The sequence below is a fragment of the Centropristis striata genome, chromosome 8 (genome assembly GCF_030273125.1).
Source record: "Centropristis striata isolate RG_2023a ecotype Rhode Island chromosome 8, C.striata_1.0, whole genome shotgun sequence".
In the NCBI taxonomy this organism is placed as follows: domain Eukaryota; kingdom Metazoa; phylum Chordata; class Actinopteri; order Perciformes; family Serranidae; genus Centropristis; species Centropristis striata.
The window spans coordinates 1,332,422-1,357,970 of NC_081524.1; the positions used below are offsets into that span (position 1 = coordinate 1,332,422).

Consider the following 25,549-nt stretch of genomic DNA (forward strand, 5'->3'; position numbering starts at 1 on the left):
CTGACCTTTTAGTAATAAGAGCGATCTGTCCGAACTAAAACAGCTGACGAGTCAACATACAGATTGTAAAGATAATACCTGTATCAGATCAGAAGCCTTTATTGTCATTGCACAGAGTAACAAGTACTAGTACAATGAGATTTACCATCAACCTGTTAAAAAGAAATACAAAAAAGGAGAATAAATTACCAAAAAAAGATAGCCTGGGTATACCCAGACTGCCTTGCGCGCTCGAATTTGATTTCGAACCTCCAGGCAGTCTGGAAACGAGGCGATTATCTTAGCCCTGTTTTAGGGATCCAATCACAGAGCGGGGAGGGACGGTGAGACGATGACGCGTACTACTCGGCACTTGGAAACTTTCCGGATCCAACATGGCTGCTGCGGACGCGAAACTCTCTTTAGCTGTAGATGGTGTTTTAAATAGTTTAGAGCGAAAGTTGAAAGGCGAAAGGTCTCTCGGCAGCTACGCTGTCCCCCGGCTGGTAGCGAGATCACCGATAGCGGGGCTATTAGCGCCGCACGGGCGGTTTCTGCGGCTCGTTGCGCCGAGCCGGTGAGACCGCCGGTCACCGCCGGTGATCTGGCTCCGAGCCGGGGGACAGCGGAGCCCCCAGAGACCCGCAGCAGCTTGTTTATTGCCCATAAAATCAGTGGGTGTGTGTGGCTGAATGACATGAGGGGGAATAAAGCGTGAAAATAAATAATCTTGCAGAAAGCGAGAACTGGAGAAGCAAAGCAGCAGCAACACTCTCTCACAGACACACACACAACAAACATCCATCTCTGTTGCTCTACTACGTCATCTGGTATAACTGATCTGATTGGCTAAGAGCTACCTACAGACGCTTTGATAGACATTCTAAGCGCCCAATAAACGGCTCCGGAGGATCGTAAACCACACCTCCTCTACGGAGAAATGCATTGAAGGTGTCCAGACCTAATCTCCAATGAGATTTGGTCTGGTGTTAGCCAGGCTAAAAAAAAGACCTAAAATTACAAAAAAGACAGAAAATTACAAAAAACTTAAAATGACCATGAAAATACTTTTTAAAAAATGCAAAAAAGACATACAATTAGAAAAAAATACACAAAAAATGACACAAAATAACCCCAAAACCCCCAAAATTACCCAAAAAAATATACAAAAGTAGACGAATGAGAACAAAAGTCATGAAATCAAAATGACCAAAACCGTAACTACTTGACTTCCATCATTTATTTTTCTGTTCTCTGTCAACCCGTCCAAACGTATGAACGCATAGTCAAGCAGCCATCAAGTCCTGCAGCTGTTACAAAGACCCGCATGTTGCTGGGGGTATGAAGCGGCGAAGGCGTTGCATGGCGGTGGGTGACTTTAAAAATACAAAAATAGACATAAAATCACCGAAAAATGACACAAAATTACAAAAAAAAAACCCTAAAATGACAAAACAGACATAAAATAACTAAAAAAATGACACATAATGACCAAAAAGACAAAAAAATACTTTAAAAATTAAAAAAAGCCTAAAATTACCAAAAATACATATAATAATTTAAAAAATGACTTTAGAAATACAAAAAATTACACAAAATAACAAAAAAGACCTAAAATTACCAAAGAAAATACTTTAAAAATGCAAAAAAGACATACAATTAGAAAAGAAAATACACAAAATGACAACAAAAACAGTGTAGTGACCACAAAATATGTAAAATGACCAACAAAAGAAGCAAAATGACCAATTTATAGTAAAGTTGTGAATTAAATTTCTCCGTAAAGTCTGACAGAAGTTCCAGAAGTTTCCTGAGCAGAAGAGGATCTTTGATCATAAAATCCTGATGCAGTAAACTCTCTATAAAGTGTTTTAAAATAGATCTTCATAGTGACATGTAAAATGAGCTGACAGAGCAATGAAAGTGTTTTTTCCTTCTTCCTTGTGAGTGAAAGTAAAAAGAGTCTTTGTTCTGGTTTTAAACCCTCTGGGCTCTTTTTCCTTCTTCTCTTTTTGTTTCTTGGTGTGTTAAAACGCTGTCAGCCTCGTTCCTCTCTGGACCTCAACGAGTCTTTGCTCCTCTTCTAATCATCATCATCATCATCATCTTCATCATCCTGCACAACAATAAACTGTCAGATTACACCATTAAATATTCAGATTATTCTTGGTGTCTTTTACACACTAAACAGAAGAAAAGATTTACAGCAGGCTGGAATCTAAATTTACAAATATGAATCAAAATTACAAAAAAATGTAATGACAAAAAAATATGTAAAATGATAAAAAAAAAAGACATGCAAATACCAAAAAGACAGAAATTACCCCAAAAAACTTTAAAAATACAAAAGATGACACAAAAATAAATGACCAAAAAATAGACAAAAAGACGTAATGTTACAAAAAAGACCAGAAGACGGGAAAAAAGACACAATTAACAAAAAAAAGCTTAAAATGACAAAAAAAAAACCACATATAACCCAAAACAACCCAAAATAAATTGTCAAAAAATGACTCAATATTTCAAAATATATGTAATGACCAAAAGATATGTAAAATTATCAAAAAAAGACATACAAATACCAAAAAGATAGAAATTACCCCCTAAAAACTTTTAAAATACATAAAAATAGAAAAAAATTACACAAAAAATAAATGACCAAAAGATAAACAAAAAGACAAAAAAATACGTAATATTACAAAAAAAGACACAAATACCAAAAAGCGTGTAAAAAAGCCAAAAAAAAGACACAAAATAACAAAAAAAAAACCTAAAATTACCAAAAAAAAGACATAAAACAACCAAAAATGACAGAATAAAAAGACAGCAGGTCAGTGTTGGTGCCCCGTGTGAGGCCAAAGGTCAGCATGTGATTCAAACATCTCTTAACTTCCTGCATCAGGTTTTTACTGAACGATGTCACTTCCTGTAGTCACGTCGTCCTCCTAACTACTTCACTTCCACCATTTACATCATTTATTTCCTCTTTTAGTCTTTTAGAGCCCAACCAGGAACTGTTTGGTCCTAAACCTTAGAGAAGTGCTGATGGAGCACAAATTCAACCAAACCAAAGCTATTTGTTCCTTATAACCTTACGTTACTGTTTAATGTTGTGTGATATTTTTAGAAACACATGGGAGGTTCTGACAGACGAGCTGTTGTGTTTTTAGGTTGTAGATCTTGTAGTTTGAAGAGACTATAGTACTATACTAACTGTCTATACTAATTGCATCTTTTATGCACGTTTGCGTGCAGTGTGTCTTGTTTCCAGCTGCTGAACAGAAGTGGAGAGAGTCTGTGAGATTACAGACAGAAACAGAAACGCTCTGCCAAGTGTTCAGAGATGGATCTATTTATTCATTCCTCTGCAGGCCTTTTTATCTGGCATCAACCTTGAGTTTATATGTGTATTGTTGAAACTGTGAATAAAGGCGAAGAAAGGTGAGACGAAGCTTCTGCAGAGAGCAGCAGGATCAGAAAAACAGCAAATCTGCTGCCTGAGACGCTACAGTGTTACAGAGGGAGATTTTATAGATGTGAGAGGGAAAAACACCTAAAAAAGACACAAAATTACCTAAAAAGACACAGTTACCTACAAAAATACACAAAATGACCAAAAAAACCCACAAAATGACCAAAAAAGACACAAAATGACCCCAAATACTCCAAAAATGACCAAAAAAAATAAATAAATACAAAATAAATCCTTAAAATGACCAAAAAATGACACAAAATTACAAAAAAGACGTTTCAAATACCAAAAAGATGTGAAGTTACCTAAAAAGATAAAAGGACTACAAAAAGGACTTTAAAAATACAAAAAATACCTAAAATGACAAAAAAAAACACAAAATAACCAAAAAAAGAATTTAAAAATACCCAAAATATCTGAAAATTACACATAATTACCAAAAAAAGGACTTTAAAAATACAAAAAAACAAACACACAAAATGACCTAAAAAAAACAAAACAGAAAATGACCAAAAAGACACAGAATGACTCAAATGAAATCATAAAATGACCAAATAGGACACAAAATAACCCCAAATGCTCCTGTTTCAATACCAAAAAGACCTGAAGTTACTAAAAAACTACAAAATGACCAAAAAAAGGACTTTAAAAATACAAAAAAGGACATAAAAGGAGAGCTCAGGTGAACTCGGTGACGAGAAGTTGTGTCCACAGCCTGCAGCTCTCAGGCTTCAGTCTCCTGGATGTTGTTCTTCTCTTCGTTCAGGAGGAAAGTCTCCAGTTAGAACAACAGAATATCAAGTTGTTGAGCTGCAGGCGACTCGGTCAGACGGAGGTCAGAGGTCAGAGGTCAGCGCACGTCTCCCAGTGTCCTCACTAACCGTCCTCTGTGTGTTTGTTTGTTTGTGTTGCAGCTTTCCGAGAGACAACAATTCAGTGAAGATGAGACCATGGTCCCCGTACTAACGTCCAGGAAGGCCAGCGAACTCCCCGTCAACGAAGTAGTCTGTGTCCTGCAGGTAAGAGAGGGAGAGAGTCTGTCTGTCTGTGTGTGAGTGTGTGTGTCTGTCTGTGTGTGAGTGTGTGTGTGTGTCTGTCTGTCTGTCTGTGTCTGTGTGTCTGTCTATTTGTGTGTGTGTCTGTGTGTCTGTGTGTGTGTGTCTGTCTGTCTGTGTGTGTGTGTGTGTGTGTGTGTGTCTGTGTCTGTGTCTGTGTGTCTGTCTATTTGTGTGTGTGTGTGTCTGTGTGTGTGTCTGTGTCTGTGTGTATGTGTGTGTGTGTCTGTCTGTCTGTCTGTCTGTCTGTCTGTCTGTCTGTCTGTCTGTCTGTGTGTGTCTGTCTGTTTGTTTAACACTTTTTGTTTACTACATAATTCCATACGTGTCCCGTCATAGTTTCGATGTCTTTATTATAAATCTAATGTTGTAAATAATAAAAAATGAAGAACAAACATAGAATGAGAATGAGAGGAAAAGTTTTAGGCAGGCGTGAAAGAATGTTGTAAAATAAGAATGCTTTCAAAAATAAAAACTTTAATAGTTTATTTTTATCAAATAAAAATGCAAAGTGAGTTAACAGAAGAAAAATCTAAATCAAACCAGCATCAATTCTTCACAGCTGCCTCAGACTTTTGCACATTTATGTATTTATTTTGCCAGTGAAACTGACGAGACATGTTGCAGGACAACCAAACTTATTTCAGAAGGTGTTTTACCTTTTAACAAATGTTCCAGTTTCCCGTCTGACTTTAACCGTTCAGACTAACTGAGTTGTGTTGTGTAATAAGCGTGTTGTGTAGTGTAATAAGCGTGTTATAACGTGGCTCTGCAGGCGGAGCTGCAGCTGGGTCTGAGCGAGGAGGAGGTGAGGCAGAGGAGAGCGTATCACGGCTGGAACGAGTTCGACATCAGTGAAGAAGAGCCGCTATGGAGGAAATACATCTCTCAGGTAAACGCTGATACAGGAAATGATCTGTTCTCACCACTGGAACATCAGACACAGGAAACATCTCGGTTCTCTGGTGGAGGAAAACCAAAGAACTGTTCACTAATGGGCCCGGCCAAAAAACCCTGTCAGAGGGAGCTGAAAAAGGACAAAAAAATGACAGAAGATTATCAAAAAAAGACGTTACAAATACCAAAAAGAGGTGAAATTACTAAAAAAAAGACACATATAGCAAAAAAAAGCCTTAAAAAATACTAAAGATGCCTAAAATGACCAAAAAAGATACAAAATGACCAAAAAAGAAACAAAATGACAAAAATATACACAAAATTGCCTTCAAAAAGACACAATATAACCCATAAAATGCCCAAAAAGTCTTTAAAAATAGCTAAAATGACACAAAATGACCCACCAAAAACTCTAAAATGATCAAGGAAAAGACTTTAAAAATATATAAAATGAAATATATACCATAGAGATGTAAAATTACCCAAAATACATAAAATGACCCTAAAAAGGACTTTAAAAATACAAATAAAACATTCATAAAATGACAAAAAAAATGTTTGGTTTGAGGTTTTCTGAACCTTCGACATGAGTCAGCCTGCAGAAAGACTTTAAAACGGCTGAGTCCAGACTCTGTGTACTAATGTCCCGTCTGCTCATTCCTAATATTTCTGTGTGCTCTCCTGCTGCTGCTGCACGTTTAGACCATGAGGAAAGAAGAGAGAACATGTCTCTGTAAGAAAAGCTGCAGCAGCCAAATGTTTCTGTGCTCAGTGTTTGAGTGGACTAAACAAGCCGACAGCCTGAGGAGGATCTGAGCCGGAGACGCTCCTCCAACATGTTTAAACCCGGATCGTTCAGCGCTCGCGGCTCTGAAACATGCACCAGATCTCCTCGGGCTGTTTCCTCGTTTAGTCCACTCAAACAACAAGGAAAGGAAACAAACAAAACGATGAGCTGTCCGGTGGATTAATAATAATAACGCCTCGAGCTGAAGGATGTTAGCTGACAGAAGAAGAACCAGACAGGAAACACTGAAGATGTTCCTTTTATTACTTTATAACCATGTGAGAAAACATCAACGATCTAAAGCCATTAGTCGTGTTTCCATCCAAGTCAAAACTTTTAGAACGCTACCCAGGAACTCTTCGGCCCTGACCTTAAAGAATTTTATTACAAAAAAAAAGATACAGTTACCCATAAAAGGTGTAATATCACCAAAAAACACACAAAATAATCCCAAGAAACCCTAAAATGACCACAAAAAAAACCCTAAATTCACCCAAAAACGTCATAAAACGACCAAAAATGACAAAAGAAAAAGAGCATCAGTCGTGTTTCCATCAAAGTCGAAGCAAATTTGAAACCGAAATGTTGAAATGTGGCATTAACGACGATGTCAATTGGTGAGTTTCCATCAGCAGTTTTCAGCCTTAAAAATGTGTCGTGTTTAGCAAAAAACGAGCGTTTTTTACGTATTTTACCGTCTGCCGCCATCCTGCTGATGGAGAAGTCAAGCGAAGCTGCATTCAGTAGGAGGCTGACCTTCACTCAGGAGGTCGGGGCTCCAGTCCCGTGTGAAAACAGAAATGAATTCATTTTAACTTAAATGAAGAGACAAAGATAACCCCAAAAAATGACACAAAATTACCAAAAAGACATAAAATCACAAAAAAACTTTAAATATACAAAAAAAAGAAACAAAATTACCCCCCCAAAAAAGTATAATGACCAAGCAGAGCGGGGTTCAAGTCCCACGTGAAAAGCAAGATGCAGCAGCAACAACAACAGCAGCATTAAGATGCAACAGCAGCAAGATGCAGCAACAGCAGCATTAAGATGCAGCAGCAAGATGCAGCAAGATGCAACAGCAGCAAGATGCAACAGCACAAGATGCAACAAGATGCAACAGCAGCATTAAGATGCAGCAGCAAGATGCAACAGCAGCAAGATGCAGCAAGATGCAACAGCAGCATTAAGATGCAGCAGCAAGATGCAGCAAGATGCAACAGCAGCAAGATGCAGCAGCAGGATGCAGCAGCAGCAGGATGCAGCAGCAGCAGGACGAAGCCGAAAGACTATTTTTATCTCGTGTTGATGAAATGTCTGCAGGCTGGTCATGTTCCTCTGTCATTGTTCTGTCACTCTGAAAGGAAACAGAAAGTCACATAACAGCTCAATCCTGCTGTTTTATATCAGATATCCTCATGTTTATGTCTCCTCCATCATACATCAGGCTTTATATTTATGAGTGAGTGATTTTTATCTGTTGTTGTGTGTAATGCTGCTGAAGTCCCACTTCTGATTATATAACACAACAACAGCTGTGACCAGCAGCACAGAAACATGGAGCAGAATCTGAATGAATTAGAGAAGACAAAGATCAGAAACAGCCTCGTTCTTCATCTCTACTCTGGTTTCTGTCCCCACCAGCTGGAGAATCAGAAATATTATTTAAATATAAATTTATATATCACAGCAGAAGTCAATTTAAATGAGACAAACTAAAAGCGCTCGGGGTCAGAAATCCTCTGCAGAAGGACACAGAAGTTTGTTCTTCCTGTAGTTAAAGTAACAACTGGAGAAACAAACCAGCAGCAGCCGGTCAGAAAGATGAGAGAACAGCAGCCGGAGGACGTTTGGTCTTCTGTCCTCATGAACTCTGACAAGGACACAAACTGCTGCTGAGCAGCCGCAGGACGCAGGAGAATAAAACATTATTTATATAGAAACACTTTTACAAGTGCCCACAAGTGTCCTGAATGCTGTAAAAACAGTTTTCTCCACATATTTAAGTATTGAAGTATTGTCATGTTTTCAGTCATGTTTACAAAATGACCAAAAGAGATACAACATTACCCACAAAAAGATACAAAATAACCAAAAAAAGATGCAAAATTACCCAAAAAAGACACAAAATTACAAAAAAAGAGACAAATTAACAAAAATTAGCAAAAAAAGACACAAAAGATGCAAAATTACCCAAAAAAGAGACAAAATTACAAAACATACAGTACAACTTTAAATTGAATGTTTAAAAAAAAAAGAAAATTCTGTCCGCTTACCTTCATATTAAAGTAAAGAAAACCTTTAGTTATTCTACAGATTAACTAATAAATAATATATACAGATATTTACTGTTATCTGTTTTTCTAAAGAACTTATCTGTAAAATAACTTACACTTCGGTTGTTTTTTTAATGATTTTTTTTCAGTGTTGTGTTGACATAATGAGGTTTAATCCTCAGAGAGAAACCGTGCGACTGTACGCTGCACTGACAGAGATCAGATCAACCTGCAGCAGCTCTGAGGATCAAACCACGAGGGGTTAAAGTTTCCTCTGCGATGCGTTCAGGCGCTCATGTGGTTGACGGGGAAAGCGGGTCATTTAGAAGCCGGAGCTGAAAATAGAGCTTCACTCCTCCTCCTCCTCTTCCTCGCCACGGATCACTGACTGCTTCAGATCGAACACACGACAGAAAGAAACCCTTTAGACTCTAGAACCAGCTAGGACCTGGACCACAGGACTGAAACAGAGCAGGAAAACTTCTGTGTGTGAAAATATAAATACAGTTTAAACAATCTGAATCCACAACAACACAAACTGTGACTCCTCTTTATAGAAACTATTAGAAAACACTTTCAACCTGCTGCAGAATGTCTAAACATCTTTTAAAAGAATTACAGATTTGTTTGTGTGTTGTTTTTTTAATGTCCTGTCATTATAAAAACTCTCTAATTGTCTTCGTCTTCCCAAAATGTTGCTTTTTTCTCCAAAAACTCTATATGATTATGTACACTATATATATAGTATTTATTTCACTACAGAAGTCAACACAATACAACAAAAAAGTGTATTTCATTATTAATAAAATAATTAGTTATTGAAAGTAATTTGTTGAGGAAAGAATATTGTTTACTTTTGTAAAACTCATAATATGCTGTTTTAAAATTAGGTCATAGTACATTATTATTATAATTAATAGTTTGCAAAAAGAAAAGTAATAATATTTTGAGCAAAAAATTTAATATTCATAATATTTTGGGTAAAAATATAAACATTTTGATCAAATAATTCCCAACCGTCTTTTCTTTGTAAAAAAAAAAAAATAATAATAGTAATGCCTTTGTCTTCAGTGTCCTCACGTTCCCAAAGTGTCCTTACTTTAATGAAATGTCTTAATTTTTCAAAATGAACTCACTTCTTTAAAAGCTAAAAATGAGCTCACACACACACAGACACACACACACACACATAAAGATACACACACACAGACACACACACACACACATAAAGATACACACACACACACACACACACACTCACACACTCACAGAATAAAGTCCATGTATTAGTGTTTTATTGTCTCTGATGTCTCTGTGTTTTATTATATATATATATATATATGTATATATATATATTTTTTTATTTATTATCTCTAATGTCTCTGTGTGTGTCATTTGCTGTGTGTGCAGTTCAAGGACCCTCTGATTCTGCTGCTGCTGGCGTCGGCCGTCATCAGCGTCCTCATGCACCAGTTAGATGACGCCATCAGCATCACCGTGGTACGTTTACCTCACACACAACAACAACAACAACAACAACACACTCAGACTCCTCCTCCTCCAGCCAACACCTCCTCTACCCATAGAAGGAGCAGTTTAAGGCAGGAGGAGAAACATGCTGCTGATCAGATCAGACAACAATAAAACAACAACTTTATTTTATGGATGAAAGTCTGAAGAGAACAACAGAGAAGATGAAGTAACATTTCAAAATAAAAGTCCTGAACGAAGCTAAACACCCAACAAACATCAATATCAGTTTGAGTTTACTTTATATTTATAATGATTTCTTCTCTTTCTGAAGCTGTTATCTCTGTTCTTTTCAGATTTCATTGACAAGAACAATAATTTTAGCTCCTAGTAGAGGAGAACTACTACTTAACACAGCTCTGATTGAAGCAGACTCCATCCAGAAAACCATCGTTTTAAACCTTAAATCATCTAAAATGTTTAGTAAACTTTTTGTGTCATTTGTTGTGTTTCAGCCTCTTAAAAACTCCTTAAAATGTCAAAAATAGAGAAAAAAAATCTGTAAAAAAGTAAACAAACGGAGAAAGACTAGTAAAAATTAAAAAAAATATATATAATAAAGATTATAATAAGAAATAATACTAATAAAAATATACTAAATATTAAACTTAATACAAAAAAAATTAAAAACAGTTTATAAAAAATAGAACAGTACAAACAAGCTTAAAAACTAAAAACATCTGTTAAAAAAAAAAAAAAGGCTCTTTTAAAAAATGTAAAGAAAAATCTGTAAAATAGAACCAAATAAAAATCAGAAATATCCATAAAAAAAGTCACTCATGAATAAATCAATAAATAAATATTCACATGAAATCAGAGATAAATCTCTTGATTATCATCCAGATCAGAAAGGAGTCGAAGCTTCAGAGGAAACGAGTCGTTCAGGATTTCTGTTTTGCATCCTGACTGTTTACACATCAACTTAAGTTTCCTTTATCAATATTTAATATTTGTTTGTTAGTTTAACTTGTTTAATTGTTTGTTCAGCCTCGAGGATTTATTGACTCACAAACCTGCTGCTCTTCTTTCTGTTTTAAAGACTTTGAATAGATTCTGGTTTGATTAATGATGCTTTATGAAAAGTCATTTTATTTCAAGGATAAAATATTATATAGGACATAATAAAATATTAATATTTTGTGAATAAATAATATTTGATTAAAAGTATCAACATTTTGTTAGCAAAGTTAGTATTCAGAGGAACAAATGTGAATATTTGTCAAATAAAGTTTTAATATTTTGAGTAGAATGTATAAATATTTAGTTAATAAAGTCATAATATCTGAAGTAAAAAATACTAAAATTATTAAAATTATTTTTAAGGAGTTAAATATGAATATATTGCTGATAGAATCATTGTCTTATATTCTGCTATTGATTTATGGAAAAATATAAATAATATAAGTAATGTCAAAAAAATAAACATTTTAAGGAAAAATAGCAATATTTATTTTTAAAGAAGTTCTTAATTTTAGGAGTCTTTTTTACTTATAAAGTCACAATATGTTGAGGAAAAATATTTGTAATTTCTTTATAATGTCTTAATATTTTGAGAAAGAAATATTCATAATTTGTTAATAAATTTGTATATTTTTGAGGGGGGAAAATCATAATTTCTTTAAAATGTAATATTTTGAGAAGGAAACATTCATAAATTGGTGATACATTTATTATTTTTATTATTTATTTAAGTTAATATTTAATTTATTATTTTGTAAACATTTTCGAGGTTGTAATAATAATAATAATAATAATAACAGTTTTTAAAGCAGGTGAGAGTCTGTCGGCTTCAGTGAGACGTGATAATAATATAATAATAATGATAATAATAATAAAAAATATAATAGTAATAATAATAATAATAATGTGTGTTTGTCTCTAACAGGCCATCATCATCGTGGTGACTGTAGCTTTTGTCCAGGTGAGTTTGTGTTTTATTTTGTTTGTTCTTTGTTATGTTCAGAAAACATAAATAATGAATAATCCTGCAGCTGTTTTTATTTGTATTATTTTCTAAACATGTTGTTGTTGTTGTTGTTTGTTTTCAGGAGTATCGATCAGAGAAATCTCTAGAAGAACTCGGCAAACTGGTTCCTCCAGAATGTCACTGGTGAATATTTCTACATCCATCTCTTCTCCTCCTCTCTCCCTCTGTCACCTCCTTCTCCTCTACCTCCTGTCTCTTACTCTTCCTCCTCTCCCTTCTCCTCCTCCTCCTTTGTCTCCTCTCCTTTTTTCTCCTCTCTCTCTCCTCCTCTTTCGTCCTCCTCGTCCTCCTCCTCTTCCACCTTCCTTTTCTTTCTCCTCTTTCTCGTTCTACCTCCTAATTCCCCTCCTGCTCCTCCTTCTCTTCTTCTTTCTTCTCCTTCTCCTCTGTCTCATCTTCCTCCTCCTTCTTCCTCCTCCTCGTCTTCCTCCTGCTCCTCCCCCTCCTCCTCCTCCTACTTCTTCTTCTCCTCCTCTTCTTCTCCTCCTCCTCCTATGTCTCCTCTTCCTCTTCTCCTCCTCCTCCTCCTCCTTCTTCTCCTCTTCTTCTTTCTCCTTTTCTTTCTCTTCCTTCTTCTTCTCCTCCTCCTCTTCTCTCTCTCTCTTCTCCTCCTCCTCCTTCTGCTCCTTTTTCTCCTCTTCCCCTCTTTCTCCTCCTCCTCCTTTCTCACTGAGTTAGTTTTACCATCCACAGGATCAAGTCTCTTCTTGTCCTTTCAAAATAAAAGCCTCCTCCCTGTGTCCTGTCTCAGTATCAGAGAGGGGAACCTGGAGCACCTGCTGGCCAGAGAGCTGGTTCCTGGAGACACCGTATGTCTGTCGGTGGGGGAGAGGGTCCCCGCAGACCTGCGCCTGGTGGAGGTACACACACACACACACACACACCCTCACACACACACACACACACACACACACACACACACACACACAGTAACACACTCATGTTTGATCATAAACACAAAGCCTTTGTTAGGCGTGTTCCCCCGGGCCTCCTCTTTTATTTATCCAGCAAAGCTTCACTGAGCAGGAATAAATATTGTTCCAGGAACTGTTTATACACACACACACACACACACACACACACACACACAAGGTCACACACTAACCGTCAGCGAAAGTTGCTCACACTATTGTGTTTTCATTTGCATCTCACATTTCCAGTCATAATTTCCTGGAATTGAACTGGTGTGTAACAAGTTCCTGAAACTCTGTCACTCAGTAAATAAAGACTCGTTATGAGGAACCGTTCTGTCAATAGAAAAAATATAAACTTAACGTCTCATTAAACTCATTAAACATGGTGGGTTTTTTTTTTAGATATCGCCAAATGACAGCGTTTACCTCTAACAGGAAACTGTAGAAAGTTTAATTATCTGTGGAGTTTCAACTTTGAGCTTCTTGTGTGTTCCAGAAAAATAAAAACACATTGTCAGCAGCAAAGTAGACAGCAAAAAAAAAAAAAAAGACAGTATAACCTAGAAATATAATAAAAGTATTAGCAAATAAACAAGTAAAACATATAAAGTATCAACAATTTACCGTATAAACAAGTAGAAATATAAAAGTGTTAACAATTAAATCTGGCCTGGTCCAATCCAATCTGTCCTAGTCTGATATGATATGATAAGATCTGATCTGGTCTGATGTGGTCTTGTCTTGTCCCCCCTCAGGCCACCGACCTGTCTGTGGATGAGTCCAGTCTGACGGGGGAGACCACGCCCTGCTCCAAGTCCACGTACCCCCAGCCGGCCTCCACCAACGGGGACATGTCGTCCCGAAGCAACATCGCCTTTATGGGGACGCTGGTCCGCTGCGGCCGCGCCAAGGTGACTCCGCCCCTTTATTATATTATTACATGACTCCGCCCCTTTATTATATTATTACATGACTCCGCTCCTTTATTATATTATTATTATATGACTCCTTCCCTTCATTATATTATTATATGACTCCTCCCCTCTATTATATTATAAATATATTATAAGAGAATAATATTCATTGTGTTTGTTTAGGCACAAACTCCTCCTCTTCGTCTCCTCCTTTGTGATGTAAATTTCCTGGAATTGAACTGAACCTGTTTGTTTGTTTGTTTGTTTGTTTGTTTGTTTGTTTGTTTGTTTGTTTGTTTGTTTGTCTCAGGGCATCGTGATCGGGACCGGAGAGAACTCAGAGTTCGGGGAAGTGTTCAAGATGATGCAGGCAGAAGAGGTTCGTTATCCAAAATGTAAACTGCATAGGAATGTTAAATGTTTAATATAGTCAAAGATGTAACGGCAGCAATCAGGAAATATTGTAAATTAATTCTGCAAAAACTTTCAAAATAATCCAGATGATCGACTGATATTTGTTTTAAATAGTTTGAGAGTTTTCTCTATAAACGCTGATCAGAAGGAGCAAAAAAACAGTATGAGACGATGAAATATTCAGTCTGAATGATGGACAGATAATTATGATACAAGTAATAATTATTTAAATATAAATATGTAACGATTACTTCATGGTGATTGTCATAGACCTGGCTCAAGGGTAAGGGAAGGACGCTCCAACAAGGTAAATTAAGATATTTATTAGAACGAACTGAAAACCATCGTGGGGCGACCATCGGCAAACTATCAACCACCCATATCCAAAACAAACCAACTACTAAAAACCACAATGAAAAAACAACAAGCAAAAGTAAACTCATAACCGTCATCCTGCCCACGGTCTACCGCCACTCCACCATCTCAGCCCCCCTGGTACCTGGTCAACCTCCTGCAACAGGAGGCACCTGCTCCCACCTGGCTGGAACCATCTGGAGCATAAATATCAGGAGAACATGAGAAGAACACAGCAACACAAAATGTCAAACACCAGGCTTTGAAATATTTCTTGTTACTTGGAGCCAAAGTGGAGGTCCAATCAACCAACCAGCCAACTGATATCAATCAACCAATTGATACCAACCATCCAACTTTTACCAACCAACCAACCAACCAACCAACCAACCATCAAACCAATCATCAAACCATCCATCCAAAGTGGTGGTCCAATCAACCAACCAGCCAACTTATGTCAATCAACCAATTGATACCAACCATCCAACTTTTCAACCATCCATTCAACCAACCAACCAACCATCCAACCAACTATCAAACCAACCATCCATCAAACCATCCAACCAACCAACCAACCAACCAACCAACCAACCAACCAACCAACCAACCAACCAACCAACCAACCAACCATCCATCCATCCATCCATCCATCCATCCATCCATCCATCCATCCATCCATCCATCCATCCATCCATCCATCCATCCATCCATCCATCCATCCATCCATCCATCCATCCATCCATCCATCCATCCATCCATCCATCCATCCAACCAACCAACCAACCATCAAACCAACCAACCAACCATTAAACCATCCAACCATCCATCCATCCATCCATCCAACCAACCACCAAACCATCCATCCAAACAACCATCAAACTATCCATCCATCCATCCATCCAATGAAACTTTGCTGGCGCCACCAACTAGAAAACATCACCCTTCACACACTTCTCAACAGAGGGCAGATTTCCCTTTGGCCATTAATATTTAAATAAATAATATTACACGATAAATAGAAAGAAATCAGGTTCCTTAAATATCATTTAAACCAAAATAGTGAACGTATAGAAACAGGATCTCTCCTGGAGAAACCAGATTTCTGATCAGCTTTTATAAAAGTGCAATAAAGACTTCAGACAGAAATAATCATGTTTCTGTATTCAGAATGATTTCAGAGCGACAGAAGAAGTGTTTTTAAATCCAGACACAGTTTTGCTGTGAGGAAATCTGAAGCTTTCCATCAAAGGCTGAGAAACAAATGTCAGGAAGCGGCGAGTTGTTTCACTGCTGCAGTTAGAACAAGCGAGCTGTTGTTCCCGAGCCAGCAGAGAAACCTGACCACTGACCTGCTGCAGGCTCAGCAGGAAACTTCAGAGCAGAAATCAGAGGAATAGTTGAGTTCACCACTGTGCTTCCTGTTTGTTTGTTCAGGCTCCGAAGACTCCGTTACAGAAGAGCATGGACCTGCTGGGGAAGCAGCTCTCACTTTACTCCTTCGGCATCATAGGTTTGTTGTTTTTAACCACCAGCCTTCAGTTTCCTTCAGCTCACAACATTCAGGCTTTAAAGCTTCTTCTGTCATGTATGTAAAGTCACAGTGTTGCATAATCATATAATGAAATCCTAAGCCATTATTTAGAGAAAATGTATTTTTATTTTGAAATCCTAAGCCATTATTTTGAGAGTTTATTTTTATTTTGAAATCCTAAGCCATTATTTTGAGTGAGTTTATTTTTATTTTGAAATCCTAAGCCATTATTTTGAGAGTGTTTTATTTTTAAATCCTAAGCCATTATTTTGAGAACATTCTATTATGTTGAGAAAAAAAACTAAATTTTCCAGACCACGTTCTCACGACAGGTTTTATCCACCTTATTGTAGAATGTCCAAGTAAATATTTGTCTAAATAATGGATTGAAAAGTAAGTTTTCTATAAAAATATAACCAGAAATACACAGTTTATCATATTTATCAGACTTTTATTCTTTATTCTACATGTGTCATTTAAAATAAAGCGAGGAGAGGACAGGAGAGGCTGTTTACACAGATCAGAGAGGAGAGGACAGGAGAGGCTGTTTACACAGAGCAGAGAGGAGAGGACAGGAGAGGCTGTTTACACAGATCAGAGAGGAGAGGACAGGAGAGGCTGTTTACACAGAGCAGAGAGGAGAGGACAGGAGAGGCTGTTTACACAGAGCAGAGAGGAGAGGACAGGAGAGGCTGTTTACACAGAGCAGAGAGGAGAGGACAGGAGAGGCTGTAAACATGACAGTAGCCTGTAAATAATAATCTGACCTCATCTCTGTGTGTCAGGAGTCATCATGCTGGTGGGCTGGCTGCAGGGGAAGAGGATCCTGGACATGTTCACCATCGGCGTCAGGTACCTGAACTCTGAATCACATGTTTGTTTAGCCGCTTTCATAGTGCCAACCCATCCCGCTTTCCACCTTAGGGCGTTCATAGTGATTCCACTAAGGCAAAGTAATATTTGTACCCTTTCATAGTGCAGTCTGGGGTCACGAAACAAGGTGGAGGATAGTGAGAGGAGACGGTAGCGAGAGGAAACTGTAGCGAGAGGAGACTGTAGCTAGAGGAGACTGTAGCGAGAGGAGACTGTAGCTAGAGGAGACTGTAGCGAGAGGAGACTGTAGCGAGAGGAGACGGTAGCGAGAGGAGACGGTAGCGAGAGGAGACGGTAGCGAGAGGAGACTGTAGCGAGAGGAGACGGTAGCTAGAGGAGACGGTAGCGAGAGGAGACGGTAGCGAGAGGAGACTGTAGCGAGAGGAGACGGTAGCGAGAGGAGACTGTAGCGAGAGGAGACGGTAGCTAGAGGAGACGGTAGCGAGAGGAGACTGTAGCGAGAGGAGACGGTAGCGAGAGGAGACGGTAGCGAGAGGAGACTGTAGCGAGAGGAGAGGGTAGCTAGAGGAGACGGTAGCGAGAGGAGACTGTAGCGAGAGGAGACGGTAGCGAGAGGAGACGGTAGTGATGTGAGACAGAGCAGCAGCGGCGCTGACAGTAGCACAATGCTAACAGGCTAACAATTAGCTCTGTAGCAGTACAGTGTGTATGTGCTGCTGCAGTATGTGTTCAGTTAGAGACCTCAGTTTGTTTACAACCAGCACCGGATACTCTGCGCACAGTTAGCGATGCAGGTTTGTTTACAATCAGCAGTGGAAACCACGGGGACAGTTAGCAAGCTGGTTTGTTTACAAAAACCAGCATGCTAACCTCCTCTGTGACCTCTGGAGGCGGAAAACGTTACAGAGCCATAAATGTCCCGGCATGAAACGGCACTATGGAAGGGGCTTTTGAAATAAGGATCATTTTAAAAACATGCAATACTAAATATATTCTAAATATGTATCCAGTCTGGCGGTGGCTGCCATCCCGGAGGGTCTACCGATCGTGGTGACGGTGACTCTGGCGCTCGGCGTGATGCGCATGGTGAAGAAACGAGCGATCATCAAGAAGCTTCCCATCGTAGAGACTCTGGGTACGTCACCTCCACCACCCTGTCAGGACCTTTAATAACTATTAATAACCTCTTTAGTTCATGTTAATGGTGATAACTGTGTTTTTATCCGTCAGGCTGCTGTAACGTGATCTGCTCCGACAAGACGGGAACTCTGACCAAGAACGAGATGACGGTCACTCAGCTGTTCACGGCCGACGGACTCCACGCCGAGGTCACAACGCTGCATCAGCTGCTTTAATGTTCACTATCAGCTGCTGTTTTAATAGATTATCAGAGTAAAACCCAAAATGAATCCCGGCTGAGAAATGGGAGCGCTGCTGTGACCTCATTCCTCCATGTGGAAGTCTCAGCTGCCTCACTGGGAGAACTGGGTCGGGTTACTGGGTTAGCTGGAGACGTCTTTAATGACACGATAATACGACCTGTAATAATCAGACAATTTATGATTTACTGACTGACACAGAAGGCAGCTTTTCTTTAAAACAACGGCCAAAAATCCTCCATTTACTGTAGAAACAATCTGTAAAAAACAGGCGTCATCATCAGAGTAATTATTTTAGGGAAAAGGTTTCTTTTTTATTTTGAAATGCTTAAGTCATTATGAGAATTTATTTTTATTTTAAAAATAGGATTTTTTTTTAGTTTCTTAATTTTTATTTTGAAAGACTGTCGTTATTCTGAGAAAAAGGTTATTTTTATTTTGAGTTTATTTTGAAATACTAAGTCTTAATTTTAAAATGCTAAGTCATTATTTAGTTTTTTCAGTGTCATTATTTTGAGAAATTTTCTTTTTATTTTGAGCGTTTATATTGAAATACTTAATACATTATTTAAAAAAAGGTTTTATTTTGAAACGTCATTATTTTGAGAATGTTTATTTTTATTTTTAAAGACTTAAGTCTATATTTTGATATTGATATTTCACTGTGTCCAAAAATAAAATGTGTTATTTAAAGTTCAAGCATTATTCAAGGTTTATGTTAATATATTTTGACAATAAAACTTTGGGGTTTCGCTTTTAAACTGAATGAATCAATTGATGTTTTTACTTTGAAATACTTGTTGTTGTTTACCCCGTGTGTTGTCTTGCAGGTGACGGGCGTGGGCTACAACGGAGCAGGAGAAGTTCTCCTGGACGGGGAGGTGATCCACGGGTTCTCCTGCCCCTCCATCAGCAAGATCGTAGAGGTGAGTCAGCAGCTCCACAACATCCTTTAAAACATTAACAAATAAGACAGATTGAGCCCGTAAATAAGACGTTATTAACTGTGTGTGTGTGTGTGTGTGTGTGTGTGTGTGTGTGGGTCAGGTGGGCTGTGTGTGTAACGACTCGATCATCAGGAATCACAACCTGCTGGGTCGACCGACGGAGGGAGCGCTGATCGCCCTCGCCATGAAGGTACAGACCTGTATGTGTGTCTGTGTGTATGTGTCTGTGTGTGTGTGTCCGGCTGTATGTGCGTGTACGCGTGTCGCGTGTGTTTCTGTGGGTATGTGTGTGCATTTTTGTGTGTGTGTGTGTGTGTGTGTGTGTGTGTGTGTATCCGGCTGTGTGTGTGTGTGTGTGTGTGTGTGTGTGTGTGTGTGTGTGTGTGTATCCGGGGGTGTGTGTGTATCCGGCTGTATGTGTGTGTGTGTGTATCCGGCTGTATGTGTGTGTGTATCTGGCTGTGTGTGTGTGTGTGTATCCGGCTGTATGTGTGTGTGTATCCAGCTGTTGTGATCCAGCTGTTGTCTCCTCCTGCTCCTCCTCCTGTAGATGGGTCTGGAGAGCCTGCAGCAGGAGTACGTGCGTCTGGAGGAGCATCCGTTCTCCTCGGAGACGAAGTGGATGGCTGTTCGCTGCGTCCACCGCACGCTGCAGGTGAGTACAGCAGCTTTCACACCTGCACCGACTCCCTGAACTCTAGAAAAACTGTGAGGAGCTGCTTCTCAGCAGGAAGCGACTTCAGCTTGTGTTTCAGCTGGAATCTTTTCACAATAAGAGCCTCCCCTTGTTCCCCTCTGCTCCTCAGGATAAACCTGGAGTTTACTTCCTGAAGGGAGCGTACGAGCAGGTGATCCGTCTCTGCAGCTCCTACAACAGCCGAGGAACGACTCTGTCCCTGAACCACCAGCAGAGGGAGCTGTACCAGCAGCAGATCAGCTACATGGGCACCGCCGGACTCAGAGGTCAGAAACAATAAACAGATACTGATCAAAGATTATTGATCCTTTCAGCTGACTGAAGCACTGACCACACGTCTCTGTCCGTCATCTCATTATTCTAACAAAAGGTTTCTTTTTATTTTGAAAGACTTTGTCATTATTTTGAGAATTTTTTTAAATTTTGAAATAGAATTAGTTTAGAGTTTCTTATTTAGTTCTTATGATGAGATTTGAGACTGTCAGTATTTCAAAATAAAAAGAAACTCAGAATAATAATAACCTTTTTTCTCAAAATACAAAGTCATTATTTTGAAATGGTTTCTTTTTATTTTGAAATATTAAGTCTTTATGTAGTTTTTTTCAAGTATTGAGAAATGTTCTTTTTATTTTGAGCCTTTTTAAAGTTATTATTTTGAAACATAATTATATTTAGAAAGTTCATTTTTATTTTGACAGACTTAAGTTATTATTTTGAGAATTCATTTTTATTGTAAAAATAAAAGGAATTTGTTTTTAGTTTCTCATTAAGCTCTTATCATTTTTGTCTTGAAAATAAATTATTTTGAGAAAAAGGTTATTTTTATTTTGAGTTTCTTTTTCTTTTTAAATATTGAGTCATTATTTTAAGAAAATACTTATTTCTATTTTGAAAGGCTGAGTCATTGTTTTTCTTGTTCTCTGGTTCTTTAGTTCTGGCGTTTGCGTCGGGTTCTGAGATGGGGAACCTGAGCTTCCTGGGTCTGGTGGGCATCATCGACCCCCCGAGGTCAGGGGTCAAAGAGGCCGTCGGGACGCTCATCAACTCCGGAGTCGCCATCAAGATGATCACCGGAGACTCGCAGGAGACCGCCGTCGCCATAGGTCAGACAGGAAGTCACTCTTAAATTATAAAATAGATTTTTTAAATTGATGTAAAAAAAAAAAACTAATAAAAATTAAATAATGTAAAAATAAACAAACAAAACAAAAAAGATGTAAAAATAAACTTGTTTTTAAAGATGAAAAATTAAAAAAAATCAAAAGATGAAAATTAAAGATAAAAAATAAAAGGATGTAAAATAAATTAAAATTAAAAAAAATGTGAGATTGCAATAATTTTGTTGAAATGAACAATACTATAGTTGTTACAAAAGGAAAGTTGTCATTGTTAAATGGTTTAGATTGTTTTTATGAACTTGTTTTTACTGTGTGTGTGTGTGTGTGTGTGTGTGTGTGTGTGTGTGTGTGTGTGTGTGTGCAGCCAGTCGGTTGGGTCTCTACTCTAAAGGCTGCCAGAGTTTATCAGGAGACGAAGTGGATCATCTGGACCTGCAGCAGCTTTCACACGTCGTCCCCAGAGTGAGAACCTGCTCTTTGTTGTTGTTTTGTTGTTGTTGTTTGGGTTTATTAGGAAATAAACAGCCAGTCTTTCTTCTTCAGCTCTGACATCTGTCATGTGCGCAAAAGGCACAAAGTGAAAACAGTGAGGAGCTAAAAATAATCTGCCTCGGCAGCTCACATGAGATTTAAGGTTTAAACGGGGCAGAGCTGCACATTTTCAAAATAAAATCACAGAACAGAAGGTTTAGTTTTATTTCTGTATTTGTCTGAATTAAAGTCATTATTTTGAGAAAATGTATTTTAATTTGAAGCCATTATTTTGCGAGTTTATGATTTTGAAATAATAACTCATTTTGAGAAAGTTTCCTTTTTTTGAAATCCTAAGTCATTATTTATGGAAAGTCTCTTCTTATTTTGAAATCCTAAGCCGTTATTTTGACAGTCGATGGTTTAAACTGAGCAGGGCTGCACATTTTCAAACTAAAATCACAGAACAGAAGATATAGTTTTATTTCTGTATTTTTCTGAATTAAAGTCATTATTTTGAGAAAATGTACTTTTATTTTGAAATCCTAAGCCATTATTTTGAGAGTTTCTTTTTATTTTAAAATACTTTTTGAAATACTGACTACATTTTTTTTAAATGTATTTTATTTGTAAATATCTCATTTTGAGAAAGTTTCCTTTTTTTTACATCCTAAATATGGAAAGTCTCTTTTTATTTTGAAATCCTTGGCCATTATTGTGACAGTAGATGGTTTCAAACTAAAATCACAGAACAGAAGGTTTAGTTTTATTTCTGTATTTGTCTGAATTAAAGTTTTTCTGTCTCTGCAGATCTCCGTTTTTTATCGAGCGAGTCCTCGACACAAGCTGAAGATCGTCAAGGTGAGAACCAAACAAATCTGTTTAAATAATTTAATATTAATGTAATAATGTGAATTAGTTTTATATGATATACTTTAGGTAGAGGTAATCAATAAGCCATCCCTGCACATTATTTTATGTTTATGATTTATTATATTTGTTTTATTTGAAAAAAAAAAAAAAAAGCAGAGCAAAAGCTCAAAATTCACGGTAAATATGTGCAGCTATAGAATAATATTGTTTTAAAAAAATAAAAATACATTAAAAAAAGGAATATATATATATATATATATATATATATATATATATATATATATATACTAACTCATTATTTTCAGAAATTTTATTTTATTTTGAAATTCTAAGCCATTATTATTTTGAGAAAGTTTCTTGTTTTGAAATACCAACTCATTATTTTGAGAAATCTTATTTTATTTTGAAATCCTAAGTCATTATTCTGAGTGTTTATTTTTATTTTGAATAATTAAGACATTATTTTGAGAAAAAGAAGTTATTTTTATTTTGAAACAATGAAGAAATCATTATTTTGAGAGAAAGAAGAAGAAACCTAATTGTTATTGTTGAAAACCTTTCTTCTGACAGTAAAACAGGCTAAAAGGATATTTATTAAAAGTCATTATTTTGGGAGTTTATTTTTATTTTGAAATCCTATGCCATTATTTTGAAACTCATTATTTTCAGAAATTTTATTTTATTTTGAAATCCTATGCCATTTTTTGAGAGTCCAATTTTATTTTGAATTACTAAGACATTATTTTGAGGAAAAAAAGGTAATTTTGATTTTAAAATACCATTTTTCAAAATAAACCATTATTTTGAGAGAAAGTTTAACCTTATTTTGAAATCCTAAGACATTATTTTGAGGGGAAAAAAAAGGTTATTTTTATTTTGAAACACAATTTTTCAAAATAAATCTAATAAATCTTTCTTCTGATAGTAAAACAGATTTAAATAATATTTATTGAAAGAGAAGAAATAGAAGAATTAACATGTTCAGTCCAGACTTTATAACCTCAGAACTAAACGCCGACTCGTCTTCCTCTGACTCGTCTTCGTCTCCAGTCGCTGCAGAACATCGGCGCCGTGGTGGCGATGACGGGCGACGGCGTGAACGACGCGGTGGCGCTGAAGGCGGCGGACATCGGCGTGGCGATGGGACAGACGGGCACCGACGTCTGTAAGGAGGCGGCGGACATGATCCTGGTGGACGACGACTTCCAGACCATCATGTCAGTCACAGGAAGTTTAGAGATTAAGACATTAAAAGCTCCTGTTTCACAGAAACACTAACAGTTTGGTCCTCCTCCTCCAGGTCGGCCATCGAGGAGGGGAAAGGAATCTACAACAACATTAAAAACTTTGTCCGCTTCCAGCTGAGCACGTGAGTCAATAAAAACTAAAGATATCCTTATTTATAAGAAAATTAATGACTTATTATTGATGATCTGAAGTTTTTGTTTTGAAATTTCTTTCTGAAAAACTAAGTCATTATTTAGTTTTTTTTAATCATTGAGAATTATTTTCTTTTCATTTCAAAATCCTTTGTCATTATTTTAAGAAAAAGTTTATTTTTATTCTGAAAGACTTGACTCGTTATTTTGAGGAGATTCGTAAACTTTCTTTTCATTTTGAGCATTTATTTTGAAAAACGAATGCATTATTTTTAAAAATATATATTTTGTAATGTCATTATTTTGAGATTTTGAAATACAAATTGATTATTTAAAAAAAAGTTATTGATTTAAGGATTTTTTTATTTTTATTTTGAAAGACTAAGTCATTATTTTGAAATACTAATTGATTACATTTGAAAAAGGTTGCTCATTATTTTTAGATACTAATAATTATTTTCAGTTTTTTTAGAGATAAATATTTGGGAGATTTAATCTGAAGGCAGCAAGTTTTAATTAAGTAAATACGAGAATAAAGTCGAAAATATTTAATTCATTACAAGAATAAAGTAAAAAACATTTAATTTATTACGAGAATAAAGTCTAAAATATTTAATCAATAATGAGGATAAAATCAAAAACATTAATTAGTTAATTTTAATATATTCTTGAAATTATTATAAGAAATTATTTAATTTATTACGAGAATAAAGTCGAAATTATTTAATTTATTACGAGAATAAAGTCGAAAAATTTAATTTATCATGAGGATGAAGTCAAAAACAATTAGTTAATTGTAATATTTTTCTAAAAATATAAGAAAATATTTAATTTATTATGAGAATAAAGTCTAAAATATTGAATTAATTACAAGAATAAAGTTGTAAATATCACTTGAATATTTTGTATTAATTAATTACGAAAACAGTTAAGTAATATTTTCTACTTTATTCTTGTAATTAATTCAATATTTTCTACTTCATTCTTGTAATTAATTCAATATTTTTCAACTTTATTCTTGTAATTAATTCAATATTTTTCTACTTTATTCTTGTAATTAATTAAATATTTTTCTACTTTATTCTTGTGATTAATTCAGTATTTACTTCTTTAATCTTGTCATGTATTTATTTATTTCTAAATGTAGTGGTTGTGTAAATGTAAATAAAGTTTGTTTTGTGTAAATGTAAATAAAGTTTGTTTTGAGTAAATGTAAATAAAGGTGTAACTGAAGGTTGTGTCTCCCCCTGCTGGTCTTTAGGAGTATTGCAGCTCTGACGCTCATCTCCTTGGCGACGCTGATGAACTTCCCCAACCCGCTGAACGCCATGCAGATCCTGTGGATCAACATCATCATGGACGGCCCCCCCGCCCAGAGGTACAGAGGCATCATGGGAAATGTAGTGTTCAGGCTGAGAGATCCTTTAAATATAAACACAGAAACACCGTCTACAGTTAAAAAGTTCCACTGTCACTTTATTATATGATGTCATCAAATATTTAGGGCGGTTTAAATCCTGGAGAGACTTTAATAAACATTTAGACGTTTATGTTTTTAGGACATTACCTTTTACAATCTGAAGTTTTCTCTGAAAGATCGCCACAAATCCTCGTTTATCCTCGAAAGAAACCGTAAAAACAGACGGGAGAGGCTGTTTACACAGAACGTTTCTTTTTATTTCGAAATCCTAATCCATTATTTTGAGAGTTTATTTTTATTTTGAAATCCGAAGACATTATT

The 25,549-nt window shown here is 36.6% G+C and overlaps 1 protein-coding gene across 2 annotated transcripts in view; it reads left to right on the plus strand.

Annotated features, from left to right (window-relative positions):
- atp2c1 (ATPase secretory pathway Ca2+ transporting 1) overlaps positions 1-25,549 on the plus strand; it is a 45,572-nt gene that overhangs the window by 15,309 nt on the left and 4,714 nt on the right. For both annotated transcript variants that reach the window (XM_059338911.1, XM_059338912.1), the window contains exons 2-23: positions 4,366-4,470; positions 5,282-5,398; positions 9,877-9,966; positions 11,882-11,917; positions 12,045-12,106; positions 12,735-12,843; positions 13,653-13,808; positions 14,122-14,190; positions 16,014-16,089; positions 16,896-16,962; positions 17,955-18,079; positions 18,175-18,272; positions 19,154-19,249; positions 19,371-19,460; positions 19,821-19,925; positions 20,077-20,233; positions 20,900-21,070; positions 21,450-21,547; positions 22,367-22,417; positions 23,480-23,646; positions 23,730-23,798; positions 25,070-25,186. In XM_059338911.1, coding sequence (XP_059194894.1) covers positions 4,366-4,470; positions 5,282-5,398; positions 9,877-9,966; positions 11,882-11,917; positions 12,045-12,106; positions 12,735-12,843; positions 13,653-13,808; positions 14,122-14,190; positions 16,014-16,089; positions 16,896-16,962; positions 17,955-18,079; positions 18,175-18,272; positions 19,154-19,249; positions 19,371-19,460; positions 19,821-19,925; positions 20,077-20,233; positions 20,900-21,070; positions 21,450-21,547; positions 22,367-22,417; positions 23,480-23,646; positions 23,730-23,798; positions 25,070-25,186 — 2,231 coding nt within the window. The remainder of the gene's footprint in view (positions 1-4,365; positions 4,471-5,281; positions 5,399-9,876; positions 9,967-11,881; positions 11,918-12,044; positions 12,107-12,734; positions 12,844-13,652; positions 13,809-14,121; positions 14,191-16,013; positions 16,090-16,895; positions 16,963-17,954; positions 18,080-18,174; positions 18,273-19,153; positions 19,250-19,370; positions 19,461-19,820; positions 19,926-20,076; positions 20,234-20,899; positions 21,071-21,449; positions 21,548-22,366; positions 22,418-23,479; positions 23,647-23,729; positions 23,799-25,069; positions 25,187-25,549) is intronic.